General features: G+C 31.8%; 1 protein-coding gene across 4 annotated transcripts; it reads right to left on the bottom strand.

Moving 5' to 3' along the window:
- Window positions 1-9,545: 9,545 nt before the first annotated feature.
- On the bottom strand, window positions 9,546-14,840 carry LOC134710316 (bone morphogenetic protein 2-like). Of its 4 annotated transcripts, none has more exons than XM_063570622.1 (3): window positions 14,371-14,840; window positions 11,651-11,992; window positions 9,546-10,977 (listed from the first exon to the last, which is right to left on the bottom strand). In XM_063570622.1, the coding sequence occupies exons 1-3, from the start codon at window positions 14,372-14,374 to the stop codon at window positions 10,094-10,096; spliced, it is 1,230 nt and encodes a 409-aa protein (XP_063426692.1). In that variant the 5' UTR covers window positions 14,375-14,840; the 3' UTR covers window positions 9,546-10,093. The 4 variants fall into 4 exon arrangements, with proteins under 4 accessions (XP_063426692.1, XP_063426693.1, XP_063426695.1 ...); XM_063570623.1 differs by lacking the exon at window positions 14,371-14,840 and adding an exon at window positions 13,530-13,548; XM_063570625.1 differs by lacking the exon at window positions 14,371-14,840 and adding an exon at window positions 13,434-13,451.
- Window positions 14,841-15,078: the final 238 nt, after the last annotated feature.

Genomic DNA, 15,078 nt, shown 5'->3' with positions numbered 1-15,078 from the left:
TTGTTCGCCCTGTATACTTGCTATTGCAGTAAAACCGTATCATTAACCATTTCATAGATAAATTCATGTCAATTTCATGTCAATCAACCTTATGTGGATTTCAATGATTCTACCCAGTTCATCTACTAGTACTCTCACGACAATTTGTAGACCAAGACGAAATCTCGAAGAATCCTTTATCTGTTGATGCAACTTTAGAATTTCAATTATAGACTAAGGTTTTCTTTCATTTCGGGGTCTTTTAAAGCTGAATATGCGGTATGGGCTTTGTTCATTGATGAAGGCCGTACGGTGACCTATAAATGTTAATTTCTGTGTCATTTTGCTCTCTTGTGGAGAGTTGTCTCTTTGACAATCATACCACATCTTCTTTTTGTATTCATCTTGCAAAAGTGTTTATACTGAACCATTTGATTTTTTTATTTTACACAAGTAATCCTCATTCTTAACTTGAAGACAAAATGAAAGATTAAGAATTGATCATAATATGCAAGCGCTAGAATATCGTATCAACTGGGAGATATATATTAGTGCTCAATGTGCAGATTAGGATTGTCAGTTTTCCTATCAAAGGTCGATGGTTTTCTGCGGGCACTCTGGCTTCCTCCACCAATAAAAACTGATCGTGACGAAATTACCCAAAAGCGGTGCTTAAAATACATCAAATATAATCAAATTAATATGCAGACGCTTTTGTATCAACTGTGAGATATATACTAGCGCTCAATATGCAGGCGCTGTTGTGTCAACTATCGAAGCGGTGCTTAAAAGTAGCGTTGAAACACATCAGATAAAATAAAATTAATAAACAGGAGTTTCTAAGGCCGATAAAAGTGGCTGCCAGCTTGAGTCTAGTGTTGCTAACTGGGAAATATTTACTAGAGACCAATATACAGGCGCTGTTGTATCAACTGTGAGATATTTAATAGAGCTCACTACGCAGGCGCTAATGTATCAACTGGGAAATATTTACTAGAGCTCACTACGCAGGCGATAATGTATCAACTGGGAAATATTTAGCTGCTGGAATGTTCCTACATAGAAATGTAAGTTCTAAATTTCAAAGCGGAACTCCAAATTGTCCTAAATTCTGACTCTTAACCATCCCTTATTTTCTAGTTGTATTAAAGTCAAGATTCATATTTTAATGTAATAAGACAGATGCTCGCTTATAAGATGCACTTATAGTAGCCAGTATCCAATCCACTTCTACCTGAATGCTAATATTCACCTGATTTTTATTTGACTTAATAAGGATGTACACCTCTGAGGAGCCAAATATTTCTAGAATTGAACTTTTTTTCTAAACCTGATTTTTGGGTTTATATGATTGTAAAAAAAAATTGGTGAAGAAAAAATCATATGTCGGTGAGCTTCTTTTTTTTTTGCTACAGCCCAATGAAAGTACCCAATTTTAATGATTTTTTCATTTTTCATCAATTTTTACCTATTTTTGGGCTATTATCGTGAAAAAAATCACAGTTCCACAATTAAGCTTTTTTCATACTCTCAATAAAGATGAAGGGGACCAATCTGAATAAATTCAACTAAAATTTTAGTTAATAAATCAAAATTTTAGTTAATAAATCAATTGAAAGCTCAATTTTTCCTGATAGTCTTAAAGCTGCTCAAGTTTCCCAACTTTTTAAAAAGAATAACTCTCTTGATAAAGAAAATTATAGACCTGTAAGTGTGTTGCCATGTATTTCTAAAATTTATGAAAGATCTATACATGACCAACTAATGGAATTCTTAAATAAACATTTTCATCCTCTTCTTTCGGCATTTAGGTCAGGTTTTGGTTGCCAAACTGCACTTATTAAAATAACAGAAGACTGGAAAAAAGCTCTGGACGAGAACAAATTTATCGCTGCAATTTTGATGGATCTATCTAAAGATCCATCAAAGCATTTGATTGTTTACCTCACGATTTACTTTTACTTAAGTTGGAAGCAAACGGTATGTCTAAAAATTCTCTAAAATTATTAAAAAGTTATTTAGAAAACAGAAAACAACGAATTAAAATTGGAAGTTCTTACAGCGAATGGGATCGTATGTTTAAAGGCGTACCACAAGGGTCAATTCTTGGTCCAGTTCTTATGCTGATGACAACACTGTATCATACAGTGATCATAATTTAGATAAAGTTGTTGAAAGTTTAGAAACTGATAGTTTAAATCTAATTAACTGGTTTTCTATAAATTTAATGAAGGCTAATAGCTCCTGACAAATTCCAGGCTATAGCGATTGGGAAAAAAACAAATAAACATAATTTGATATTTAATCTAAATGGAAATAAAATTTCTTGTGAAGAAAATGTTAAACTTCTTGGAATAACTATAGATGGCTTAAGATCGTTTCGCTATAATGCTGCACAAATCTGGAATGAGCTGCCGAACCATTGTCGAGTGGAAACATCTTTCGACCAATTCAAAAAATTGGTATGGGATCCAAGTAACAGCTCATGCCAGTGCAGTGCATGCATATAGTGTTTATGCCTATTTTATTTTACTTTTATTTTCTTTGTGACTATTTGATTTGTGCAATCTTATTGTTAACTTGTGCTATGTTTTAAGTGTACCATATGCTTTCAACTTATATATGTCATTATGGTATCTTACTATATGTTTAAAATTGTGTTGTTTTCATGACTTTTGTATGTTTGTATTGTATTGTGTGTGTTTGTGTATTGTATTTTGTTATTAAATCGATTTGAAAAGCTCACTAGAGCTTGTGTTATGTAGTTTATTGAATATCGACTCTAAATAAAACTTTGAATCTTGAATCTTGAAAAAAAGATATAGGTAGGTGTTAATATATTAAAGTTTTGCCATATCGTGATGCTTTTTCGAGTCAAATTTACCATGTTGTCAATTTTGTAAATTTGTGATTTTTCTCCGTTTTAAGAACAGCATGCATATTTTTTCAACTTACTTGTTATAAAAATACGTATCTATGAAATTTGAAAAGAAAAAGTTCTTTGGGATGTTTATGTTTCTGGTAAATCATTTTTGTACTCCTTACACATTTTGCTAAAAATTTCCCTAAAAAGACTTGGTTAGTAATAAAATTTGAAAATTTCATTACTCAAAAACTGCTATTAGGAATTACAAAATTCTTTCACAGAGTGAAGTTTGATTATGATAATTATCAAATTCATTGCTACTTTCCACTTACATAATATGTTTTGTCAATAATTCCAGAACGAGATTTCAATGAGATTGAACGAGACTGAAATGTCAGGAGAATACATCTTTAAGCAGAATGAGTGATACAGTAACTACTCACACTTCAGGAGCACCGAAGTTTACCGGGTATTCCAATGGGAACCTCTTGCTCAATCTAGTTTTCTTTAGACTTGTCTTTTAGTCGTATACCTTTTTCTTTTTATGTTCTACTTTAAATTGTCTCTGCAATCTTCAATCCTTTGTGTATTGTTTCCGTAGCCTGATTAGATTGTCTTGACAGTATTTCTATCTTTTATATACATATTATAATTGATTACGATTTCCAGTCTTTCTGTCAGTGGTTCTCTCAGCGCACTCCGGTTTCCCATAAAACCTGTGTTAAACACCAACAATCAATCAAGCAACTGTTTAACTGACGTATTTTTAAGATGTAAAAAATATGAGTTCGTAGTCAAGGCAGAAATTTGTATGATAAAAACCCGATTTTTCTTTTAAAGAACATTTCGTTGAGAATCAGAATGCCTACATTGACTTTGATAACATATACTAGTTAAAGAAAATCAAGTAAATGTGCAAGTAAGATGTGGTTTCAATTTTATATTGGGGGAGGGGGGGTTATTGCATTAAACTTTTATTGACTATAGAAAGAGATGCTTCAACTGGATATCCGGGATGCGTGAGTGTGTATCTAAATGAAAGGGACTACCTAGTATAAGACTCTAGCACACTTGGCACTGAATCTGAATCGTTACGTCATCTCTTTTTGGTTCCACCCCTTAAAATAGACAAAACAAATCTAATAGGCACAAATCACAAATACCAAGAATTGATCTTGACGGATCGTTTCAAGGCACACCCCACCCTAATTTTCTCTCACACGATTAACTAGAGGCTCTAATGATCCTGTGTCGCTCACCTTGGTATATTTAAATTAAACAAGGGAAGCAGACAGTTCATGACAAAATTGTGTTTAGGTGATTGTGATGTGTTTGTACATCATACTTTACTGAACATTCTTGCTGCTTACAATTATCTCTATCTATAATGAACTTGTCCGTGTAGTTTCAGTGGAAAATGTTAGTAAAAATTTACAAATTTTATGAAAATTGTTAAAAATTGATCATAAAGGACAATAACTTCTTAGGGGGTCAATTGACAATTTTGGTCACTTTTGGTCACTTTGACTTATTTTTTAGTCTTAAATTGCTGTACATTATTTGCTGTTTACAGTTTATCTCTATCTTTAATAATATTCAAGATAATAACCCAAAACAGCAAAATTTCCTTAAAATTACCAATTTAGGGACAGCAACCTAATAACGAGTTGTCCGATTCATCTAAAAATTTTAGGGTAGATAGATCTTGACCAGATAAACAATTTTACCCCATGTCAGATTTGCTCTAAATGCTTTGGTTTTTGAGTTATAAGCCAAAAACTGCATTTTACCCCTATGTTCTATTTTTAGCCGTAGCGGCCATCTTGGTTAGTTTGACCGGTCACAAAACACAAATTTTAAACTAGATAGCCTAATAATGATTCTGGCTATGTTTGGTAAAATTTGGCCCTATGGTTTCAGAGGAGAAGATTTTTGTAAAAGTTAACTAAGATTTACGAAAAATGGTTAAAAATGACTATAAAGGGCAATTACTCCTAAAGGGGTCAACTGACCATTTTCGTCATGTTGACTTATTTGTAAATCTTACTTTGCTGAACATTATTGCTGTTTACAGTTTATCTCCATCTATAATATTATTCAAGATAATAACCAAAAACAGTAAAATTTCCTTAAAATTACCAATTGCGGGGCAGCAACCCAACAATGGGTTGTCTGATTCATCTGAAAATTTTAGGGCAGGTAGATCTTGACCTGATAAACAATTTTAATCCATGTCAGATTTGCTCTAAATGCTTTGGTTTTTGAGTTATAAGCCAAACACTGCATTTTATCCCTATGTTCTATTTTTACCCATGGCGGCCATCTTGGTTGGTTGGCCGGGTCAAAAAACACAAATTTTAAACTAGATACATCAATGATGATTGTGGCCAAGTTTGGTTTAATTTGGCCCAGTAGTTTCAGAGGAGAAGATTTTTGTAAAAGTTAACGACGACGGACGACAGACGACGGACGACGGACGCCAAGTGATGAGAAAAGCTCACTTGGCCTTTTAGGCCAGGTAAGCTAAAAAAACAGGTCTTTGATATATACTAGCGAACGCCAATCAATATTAATCCAAATAATTTCTACATTTTGATATGCCCCTCCATATTTAGTCAGCTTAGTGTTAAGGGTGTCGATAAAGTGCCTGTATAAGCGACTTTCCGAATATGTCTAACAAGAACATCAAACTTGTAAAAAAAATCGAACTCTATGTTCTATATATTCATTATCTTTTTTTTAAATAAAAGTGGTGATTTTAGGCGGATACATAAATAGTTCATAAATTTTTCTCATTATTTTCATTTAGTCTAACTTATCAACATTATACAATAAATTGGAATTCTATATATATAAGTGGGTGTACTGTTACACACAATAATCTCCTGTATGTTCTAATTGTGGTTTTTAGTTTGACCATATCTAGTCAGTATGGCGCCAATATGTGACTTCTGATTCAAGTCCTGTTTTTGTTTAAGCTTAATACTGTCAGAGCTCCAGATCCACGGGCGTCCTGTGTTTAAGCGTCATATAGAAGGTGTGTCAATATTGTAATAATCCATAAATTGATGATTTTGAATTTTGTATTAATGTTCAAAATGTGTCCTTTCAATAATTACTTGTACTGATTCGTTGGTGCGTTACATAGTTCATCTAATCATTGTAACCACAAGATTAGGAACAAATTGAAGTATCCATAAGATTGTTTGATGTCTATTCTTTGACGCGTTAAAGACCACCACGCTGAAGTAACTACAATTACATTTAGTAGTTAAGTTAACATGCATGTATATCCTTGAAGTTATAACCAATTATGTAGTAACAACTGGTGTGCACGAATATTCTGTTCTCATGACCGAGGTCATTCTAACATTATAAAATATCTATTTCGAGAGGGAAAAAATGCAACAACTTGTATGGTATGTGTCTCCGTTTGCGAATCATGGTTGGAAAGCAAAATGTTAAATGACAAAATTTCAGACGTTTTGTTCCACAACCTCAGTCCATAACTCTTTTTGTGCTGTACTGTTAATGGCGTTTGCGTTGGACAAAATAGTTTATACCTAAATGTCGTCGTTTTTGGTTTCATTGTGTTGTTATCGAATTTGTCGAAGTGGGAACACTGCATTATCAAGATAGATTAAATTGATGAATTTATAACAGAACTGAAGTAAATGATCAATTTCCTTTTCTTAATCATGCATCATATCGAAGGTCTAGTGATCGTGGGTTTAATTCCTGCATGGCTGGATCTAACCGAAGACTTGAACTTAATTACTTTATAGTTAAAATCCTGAACGGCATGTCGGCTAGTACAAAGCAAACTGTAACTTCAATGTGTCACATTTAGAAAAAATATCTTTAACACTGTTTGGTCAAATACAACACTTTTATGGATATTTTATAGCGTTGACACTGAAAATAACACTTTGTAAATGAGGTACGCTTATTTATTTTTTTCTGCATTAACCTTCTTTAAGGAGAATGCTCAAAATCAAACGTTCGAAAGCCACAAGGACGTATAAATACCAACCTAAAAAAACATAGCCAAAAACATACAAGTTCGACTTTGCCTGAGGAAGATTACAGATACTTTATATTGTTTGTCAGTGGTGAAGCAAATCATGCACTTACAGTGGTGTCGACCAAGTACTTAAAAAAAAAGAAAATAATGCACTTCAAAATTGTGTGCGCTTTTCTGGGTTTGCCTTTGTCAGGAATGCTCGTACAGCAAGTTTATCGATTATCAATTGGGGAAAATATTGTTATCAGGATACTAGCAAATACCATATATTTACAGGGCTGATACAGTTGAAAGTCTTTTTTTGAGTATTTATTCTGTCTCTTGATATTGGCTAAAATGGAGGCCTTTTCATTTAACTCGACTGAACCCAAAATAATTGTTTCTAAAATAGAGGTTGAACATTCCCTCAAAGGGAAGGCAATTTCTTTTAAAATGACAGCATCTTTAGGATTGTATATATCGTTTATGTTGTAATAATTACAAATGTAAAGGTCAAATACTTCGTTCGTCCTTTTTTATAATCATTCCCTAGTTTAATAAACATAACCTTTATCGAATTGAGTTGGCATCAAATGAAAATTATTAAAAAACACTATAAAAAAGTGCACTCCTTTTAATCGTCGAGTGGGCTATAAATCTGAAAAAATACAAATTGCTGAATTAGATAAAGATCTTTTAAAAACAAGGTCTAAACAGTTTGGAGAAGTATTTACATTTGTTATACCTTAGCAGGTGGTATAACATTATTAAAATACTTTTGTTCATATTGAATACTTAAAGTCAAATCGTTTTATTGGCACAATTAGGTACTCAGTTGATAAATGTCATCCGTGGAATTCTAGGTTTTATTTGCTTGAATAGGTCCAGTTAAAATGTCACTATTTAATAGATGTCAGTCGGATGAAACATGAATTCTAGGATGCAGCTAACCTACACAATGAAGGAAAATAATAATATGTATTTGGAACTCTTAAAAATCTGCCACAGGCGAAAAACCTGGATAAAACAGTTATGTGTGTTGTTAGTAATTTAGTATTCCATCTTAAAAATTGAAGCCAAATAGTTACATGACCAATATCAAACGGAGCTTGTTTACGATAAACATGCCCAAAGTCATTTTACACCAAGTTTATGAAATTTTGGAAGCCTTTTCGAATAATTCTCTAGAAAATATTTCAATAGGTTTTAAAATTTATATTGTAAATATACACACTGCAGTTATTCATAGATCATTAAATAAATATGTTGTACCCTTACATCCAACAACAGCGCTCCTAATTTGACTTCCTTCACCTGTCTTGGGTACACTGAAGGTCAACCTAATGCTAGGAAAATGTAATAGTACCATTTTCCACGTACTAGACTGACAAACTGTATTTTTTGTGTTCTATTTCACAAGGTAAAGTCCGCAGAACGTAATCCGTGTTTGGATACATTATATTTAATCCAGGTCGGTCAGAAATTATCTCTTCCTGATAAATTACTCTCAAGAAAATTTAAACAAATCTTAACCATATTTATTTACTAGTTATTGTAAATAACGCATATTTAGATCATATTGTAGCTGTAGAAATACAATTCAATAAATAAATAGAACCGAACTGTGTATTGTCTTAATATGATGATATTAGTCGGACAGTGAATATTTAGAAGAAGACACTAAGAACATATAAACTTTACTGAACTTGGGGAAAAAAACTAAAAACTAATGGCTGTTGTCCAAATACTTGGTAGTTTACTAACAATCCAACATGCTAACTGCTTACATACCCTCAACCCCCGTTGAAGGACAGAACTATGTGTCTTTTGCCTTTTAAATTTCAAGTCTTTTGAACATTCATTTAAAGCAAAATGCAAAACAGTACAATCGGAAAGTTAGCACATGATTAAGGTCTTGCTAAAGCCTTTCAACATAAATCAGTTCCATTTCTAGTTTAGTTTCTTTCCTGCAGGGCCGCACATACAATTCATAATGAGAAATATCTTATAATTTAAATCGTTTACCATTACAAGTTGTTCCGCCTTCATCGTGTATTCATCTTACTGGGATTATGACGGTGTATTTCGTGGTCATTGTTAAAAGGCTTACGAAAATAAATAGATAATTCACTGCTTTTGGTTAAGTGTTCGTTCATTTGGAACAATTAAATTTTTCTTTTTAACTGTTTCATTCGCTTGACTTAAGTATGACCACGTAAATTGTACAAATATAGATATCTTTATGATCGGTATGTTACCCTATGGTAAAATGGCAGGTATACCGTTGTAGCGTTTGAGATGTGTCCTTCGTGTTTACATGCTTGTTTGCACAATGAGAAATATTGTCTTATTTATGACCAACCCACTTGAAAAAGTTCTTCTCAAATACTCTATGTGGTTTGCTGTTTATTTTTGTCTGAGTTTCCCATATCCTTTTTCTAATCAACTGATTTTTGTGTGCAGATCGTCGGCTTCTAAGAGGGACGTCATGTGCAGAATATAAATCAAATCTAAGGGATGTTAATTACTGAAGTAAAATGAAATCTTCGGTATGGAACACTGGTTTTGTATACGCAAAGTATTTATCCCCCGTTTTACCAATACAACAAATTGACATCATTTAAAATGTTGAAAAGGCCATATGTACACTTATTGATTTTCAGCATTTATGGAGATATTTATAACACAAACACTTGGTTAGTTTTGACTTTTATATTACCCATAATAAAGTCGTCATTATTTATACAACACTGTATATACAATTGTAACATAAAATACTTTATCGGAGCGCTCAGCTTAAATACGTACAAGACTGCAAGAATATCACACTCATTCAAATGTTTTGAGAGAAGATGTGAAAATAAACGAACTTTAAAATAAAAAGTAATAATAAGAATATGATGCGTTTACTAAACAGGTAGTAGATTTTGTTTTCCGTGTACATAAACAGAGTTGATATTATGATAAATGTATGAATAGAAACATGCACATTTCAGCGATTTAAAATGCATCAGGAGGTTTTAGTTTAAATCAGCACCATAAATAATAACAATAAATTGCTGAACGCTATGACATTGCTTTTCATGAAATATTTAAGGACTTCACATAAAGTCCATTCTCTCGCTCTTCTTCTTGCATCCTTCGCATTCATGTTTCGTTCACTGATACACACACAGCAATAACATTTCATACAAATAAATAAATATCACATTTAACAAATAAATAACAACCAAGTTCTCCTTTTGTCACCGACATCCACAACCTTCTACAACCATATCTTGATAAGCTTTTAGTACTACTTTGTCATGTTCATCAATGTATAACAATGAAATAGGTGATAGTTCTGTTGGTACACAACACGGTTTAGGAACAGACCGTGGATCTATAGAATGAACTAAGTCTTGCACTATTGCATGATTTGTTGCATTTAAATGATCGGCGTATGGCCAATGACATTCGCCGTCACAGAAAAAAGCGTTATATCCAGAAGGTGCTACTATCCAGTCATTCCAACCTACTTTATCAAAATCTACATATAAAGGTTTTCTACTACATCCATTTTTAAATTTCTTCTTTTTATTTTTCCTATTTTTTCGTTTCTTTTTATTTTTCTTCTTATTTCTATTTTTATTTGATGCACGTTTAGTCCGGCTTTGTATTTGATCATTTGAATATGTCACTAAAATAGGTCTTTGTGAATGCCACTCTGAATCTGATAATGATGCTGATCTCCGTAAACGCACATGTTTAAAATTTTGTAAGGACGGAGACAGTTTGCTGGAACTAATACGCACTTCTATTCCATGGTTCTGTTTTGGTGTTTTACGCCATTTTAATACTGCTGGGTGAATGTCAAGGGAAACCCATGTTGCATTCTTAGTTTTTACGTGTTTGACATCTACAAGTCGCGTAACTGGATCAACATTTGCGTTTCCCGGTCGCATAATTTCATACACTTCTATTTTGTGTCTAAGTATTTTTCTTCTTGTAATATTATTAGCACTAATGTGTTTATCCAAAAATACTCTAAGTTCTGCTGCAGTTAACACTTCTTCTTCTGGTATATTAGAGATATTAAATTCCATCCTGACACAGCTATCTTCATTACATGATCCGGAATCAAGTTTATCTACAAAAATTATAATAATAAATTTATCAAACATCAAACTTTTAAAGATATTTTGTGATATGTTCTACAATAGTTTTTATTAAACTGGGTTATTTCTTGTTTAATGTTACCCAAATGTTATCGGAATCTGCTACTTATATGAGTTGGCTGATTTTAATTTTTACAAGATGAGCCTTTTCAGTTTAAATTTTAACTCATTCAATATATGTGTTTATATCTGATTACTTGTCAAGTTATATACTGGAAGACTTTATGCATACAGAATGCATTTTTAATCATATATGTATGTACTAAATTTGCTGGTTAGAGTAATCTTCTATAGATAAAGAGATGTTAAACACTTAAAGTATCTTTTACTACAATAGTTTTCATTAAACCAGACAGCTTTTTTCTCCAAACTATGGTCAAACCTTTGTTTTATAATACCACATGTTTAAGTTCTAATGGAGTTGTATTTGGAATCCAGTATTTTTGTATTATTAATTTCAATATGAATAGGTTGAGCATTTAGTCGTCTGAATTTCAAATCATTTAAAGACAACTATTGCAAATATAAAAAAAGAGTAAAATGTATCCATTAACTGAAAAATACTTGAGACAAAGTTGGTTTCCATTTTCACTATATTTTGCCCCATCGAGTCTAACATATGTTCTAATGTATTTGGATACATACCTGTGTGTATAAAGCTTCTGATCGTATTAGCACTGGCAGCTTTGCTATTTGCAAACTGTAAATTATTTGACGCTGAGATCTGTTGGTTATACAAGTCTATCATATACTGAGGTATTATAATATCAGAACTTGGCTTTGGTCGGCTCTTTAGTCCAAAGATTTGTAGCAATTTTGATTCAAAATTCTGGATGATATTTTGTTTTTCCTTATCATTATAATTTGATAAGGCTTTGTCCAGTAACGAGTTTCCAGTGTCTGTTGAATCAACTGTAACAATTCCTTTTACCAAAACGCAAGCAAGAAACAAAAAGGTCCAGAATCCGCAAATCATGATGAAATTGCCTGAAAAGAAGAAAGTACTAATTAGTTTTGAATCATATGTAAGATAAGATATTTATTAGTTTAAAACCCAAACAATAGGATTACTAATATAAGAGAAACGTAAAATAAACATATATGTATATATAAACTGGTTAAATTAAAACCACTTATTTTGGACATTTACGTACTTAGGTTGAAAATAACTAGTGTGACCGCCTACAATTACAAATGTCTACCGCAAGTTCAGTTTGTCTCGTAGGTGAATTCCAATGGTAAATGTCATAAAACATCATGTTTCAACATCAAGTAGATTTTACGCTGTAAATTGTACCTCATTTGATTATTTTGCATTTTAATTCCGGAAGAAATGTTATACCATGTAAATATAATAGTAAACCATTTGCTCACGCAATAGTAAACGCTGATATGTAGGGCATAAAGTGCACTATACTGTTAGCAATACATATTAAATAATGCAAGTCACCATTCTTTACATAGAACTACAACTGGTATGTGCAATTTATTAATAGACCATATTTGATACATAAAACTTTTATTTCAAAATGCATGATCATTTGAGTCGGATTTCTTATTTCGTTTATAAGATAATTTAAGTTAACGATGTTAGTAGTTTCAAAGACATATTTGTAATGCAAATAGAACAAGGACCGTTTGACATTATGCTATTTATTTTGAAAAAGGTTAAACAGTTTATATATACATATATATAGAAGCACGTTCCATGCTACTCGAAAGGCGAATAAAACATATCATCAAACAGGTGGCACAAGATTAAAAAAAATGTGTGTAGCAACTTTCAATTATATGATCAATGAAATTATAGTAAAATAAAACTTAACTAAAATCGACACTACTTTAGAATCTCTAACTTGCAAAGAAAGTTTTTCAAATTCCTATGAATCCAATAAATTTGATTATTTTAAAAGGGCAAAGCGATCTTTATTGACTTAACTTTACTAAAGTTTTATCAGTCTATTATCAGACTGTAGAGTAGAAAGTCGTTTTAGCACCGATCCTCAAATCGACAATAAATGAGTTAAAGTATTACATTGTAATTTATAAGAAAGATAACGTTGTTAACACTAAATCCTTTCATATCATTGTAAGTTCGGCAAAGGCACCTTATCAATAATCACAAACATCACCAACAAGTACAACTTCTAAACTTTATATCAAAACCAATAAATTAAGGAAAAATCAGTTAATCTGCACTTTTGAATATATTTTTCTCAAATCATCAGAACTTTCATCATACATCAAAAACGGCATTGCTATCATCAAGGATTTGTATTGTAAGAAAACTATACAAATCCTTGCTATCGTTTCATAAAATAGAGAATACCAAAAGAAACTTAACGCTATATATATATAGTTTGGTTTTCCACGTTAACATAATTGATATATTTGTTCGTAGTAATTAATATTTGTCTTCTAAGCCTACAGGTGTGTAAACGACATCTAATTTTGATAGAATCCCCATGTCTTTAAAAAGATGAATGAAAAAGATTCAATCAAGTTACCACGGAAGATTTCTTACACTGATAAAATGTGACACAACAAAGATGGAAAATATGTCGAAAATCAACAAGTTGTAGTTTTATTGGAAGGTAACTGATGGATCGGCCATATGATTTATAACCTTAGGCATACTTGTACTATACAGTACAGACTGGAAAATGAATGACGACTAGGTTGGATTTTATTTTATTAGCAAAAATTTATCATTCATAAAGTATGTTTGATTTTTTGTCAATTTTTTTTAACAGACGAATGACATCATTTACAAGTTATGATTGGCATTTTATTTTTATAGACGACAATGAAATATAAAACATGAAAAAATTAAAACTATTATTTCTTTGTCGTGGATAAAGAGGATTTCCCATCGTAATACCAAAGAAGTATTATTATTTTGGAAAATGTTGACATTAAAGAATATTCAATGAGGCGTTTTTAAACAAGACATATTTAAAATATTTTATGTTGTGCTATTCCGCTAGTACAGAATTAAATATTTTACGAGTTCATCAATCAATTTTGATATAAAGTAGTAAAGATCCGATTAAATGCGCTATTTTGTTAAGGCAAATCCTTAAGATTTCTAAAGGAAATGATATTGATGTGTAAACCACAGGTGCCAGGCATTTAAAAATGCAAACAATACAGCCTTTTATAACTAGATCCTTAATTTTCCTTTCATCACCGAAAATAAATATACAAGAATATTAAATCCATTTATTAGATGTGTAGTTTGCATAGTTTACATTAAACCTACTGCTTCGTTCATTTTACGGTTATAGCTTTACTATATAGATATTTAAGTACCCGACTGCGTTAAGTATAACCCTCATTCCAATGGACAATGTCCTAATACTTACACATCCAATGAATTGGAAGACGTGTTGTCCGTCCATTGGTATGTAGTAATAAATATCCACATACACTAGCATAGCTCACATTGTTTTAAATATGTATCCTGAGAACTCCTCCGCTAACAAGCTACTTAATAAACAATTCTGAACTTCTTATGTTCTCGCGTAATCCATTGTAAAATGTTAGATGTCTAATCCAAATACTGATAAGAAAACAATTAGCTCAATTTCGAAAATTATTAATCAATGTTCACTATTTATGCACCAAAAATATCATAATTTCCTATAAATATACAATTCTTCTTTTATTAAGAACTCAAATACACCATTTAAATCACATTCACAATTTTAAGTTCCGATATGTACAATAGTCATTGATTTACATGTTATAACGGATTAGAAAAAATACTTTTTAATCACACTTATTCAACACAGCAGAACACAACTAAATCTGATTGGCAAGTGGGGGAGGTTACCTTTAGTGTACTACAGAATAGCGGCGCTTGCGCAAATATGACAGTCATTTTAAAGTCGTGACGTCATGTACAGGTAACCTACTAAGTGGAAACAATATAATTCTGTTTTCTTTTCATAATTACAAAATATGCGTTTCCTTCAATGCTCCAAAAGTAAGCTTATCGCTAAATCAGGGAAGTTTATATGAACAGACGGGTTTAAATGTACACTAAAAAAATCGGCGGTTCATTCATAAAA

Source organism: Mytilus trossulus, chromosome 3 (genome assembly GCF_036588685.1).
Source record: "Mytilus trossulus isolate FHL-02 chromosome 3, PNRI_Mtr1.1.1.hap1, whole genome shotgun sequence".
In the NCBI taxonomy this organism is placed as follows: domain Eukaryota; kingdom Metazoa; phylum Mollusca; class Bivalvia; order Mytilida; family Mytilidae; genus Mytilus; species Mytilus trossulus.
The sequence above is the reverse complement of the archived record's forward strand: the minus strand, read 5'-3'. Positions and strand labels throughout refer to the sequence as shown.

What these genes read in the sequence shown, in the direction of transcription:
- LOC134710316 (XM_063570622.1), bottom strand. An exon ending in CAGAAGCTTTATACACACAG is followed by an intron (nt 10,978 to 11,650) that starts GTATGTATCCAA and finishes TAATTTTTGTAG; the next exon opens with ATAAACTTGATTCCGGATCA.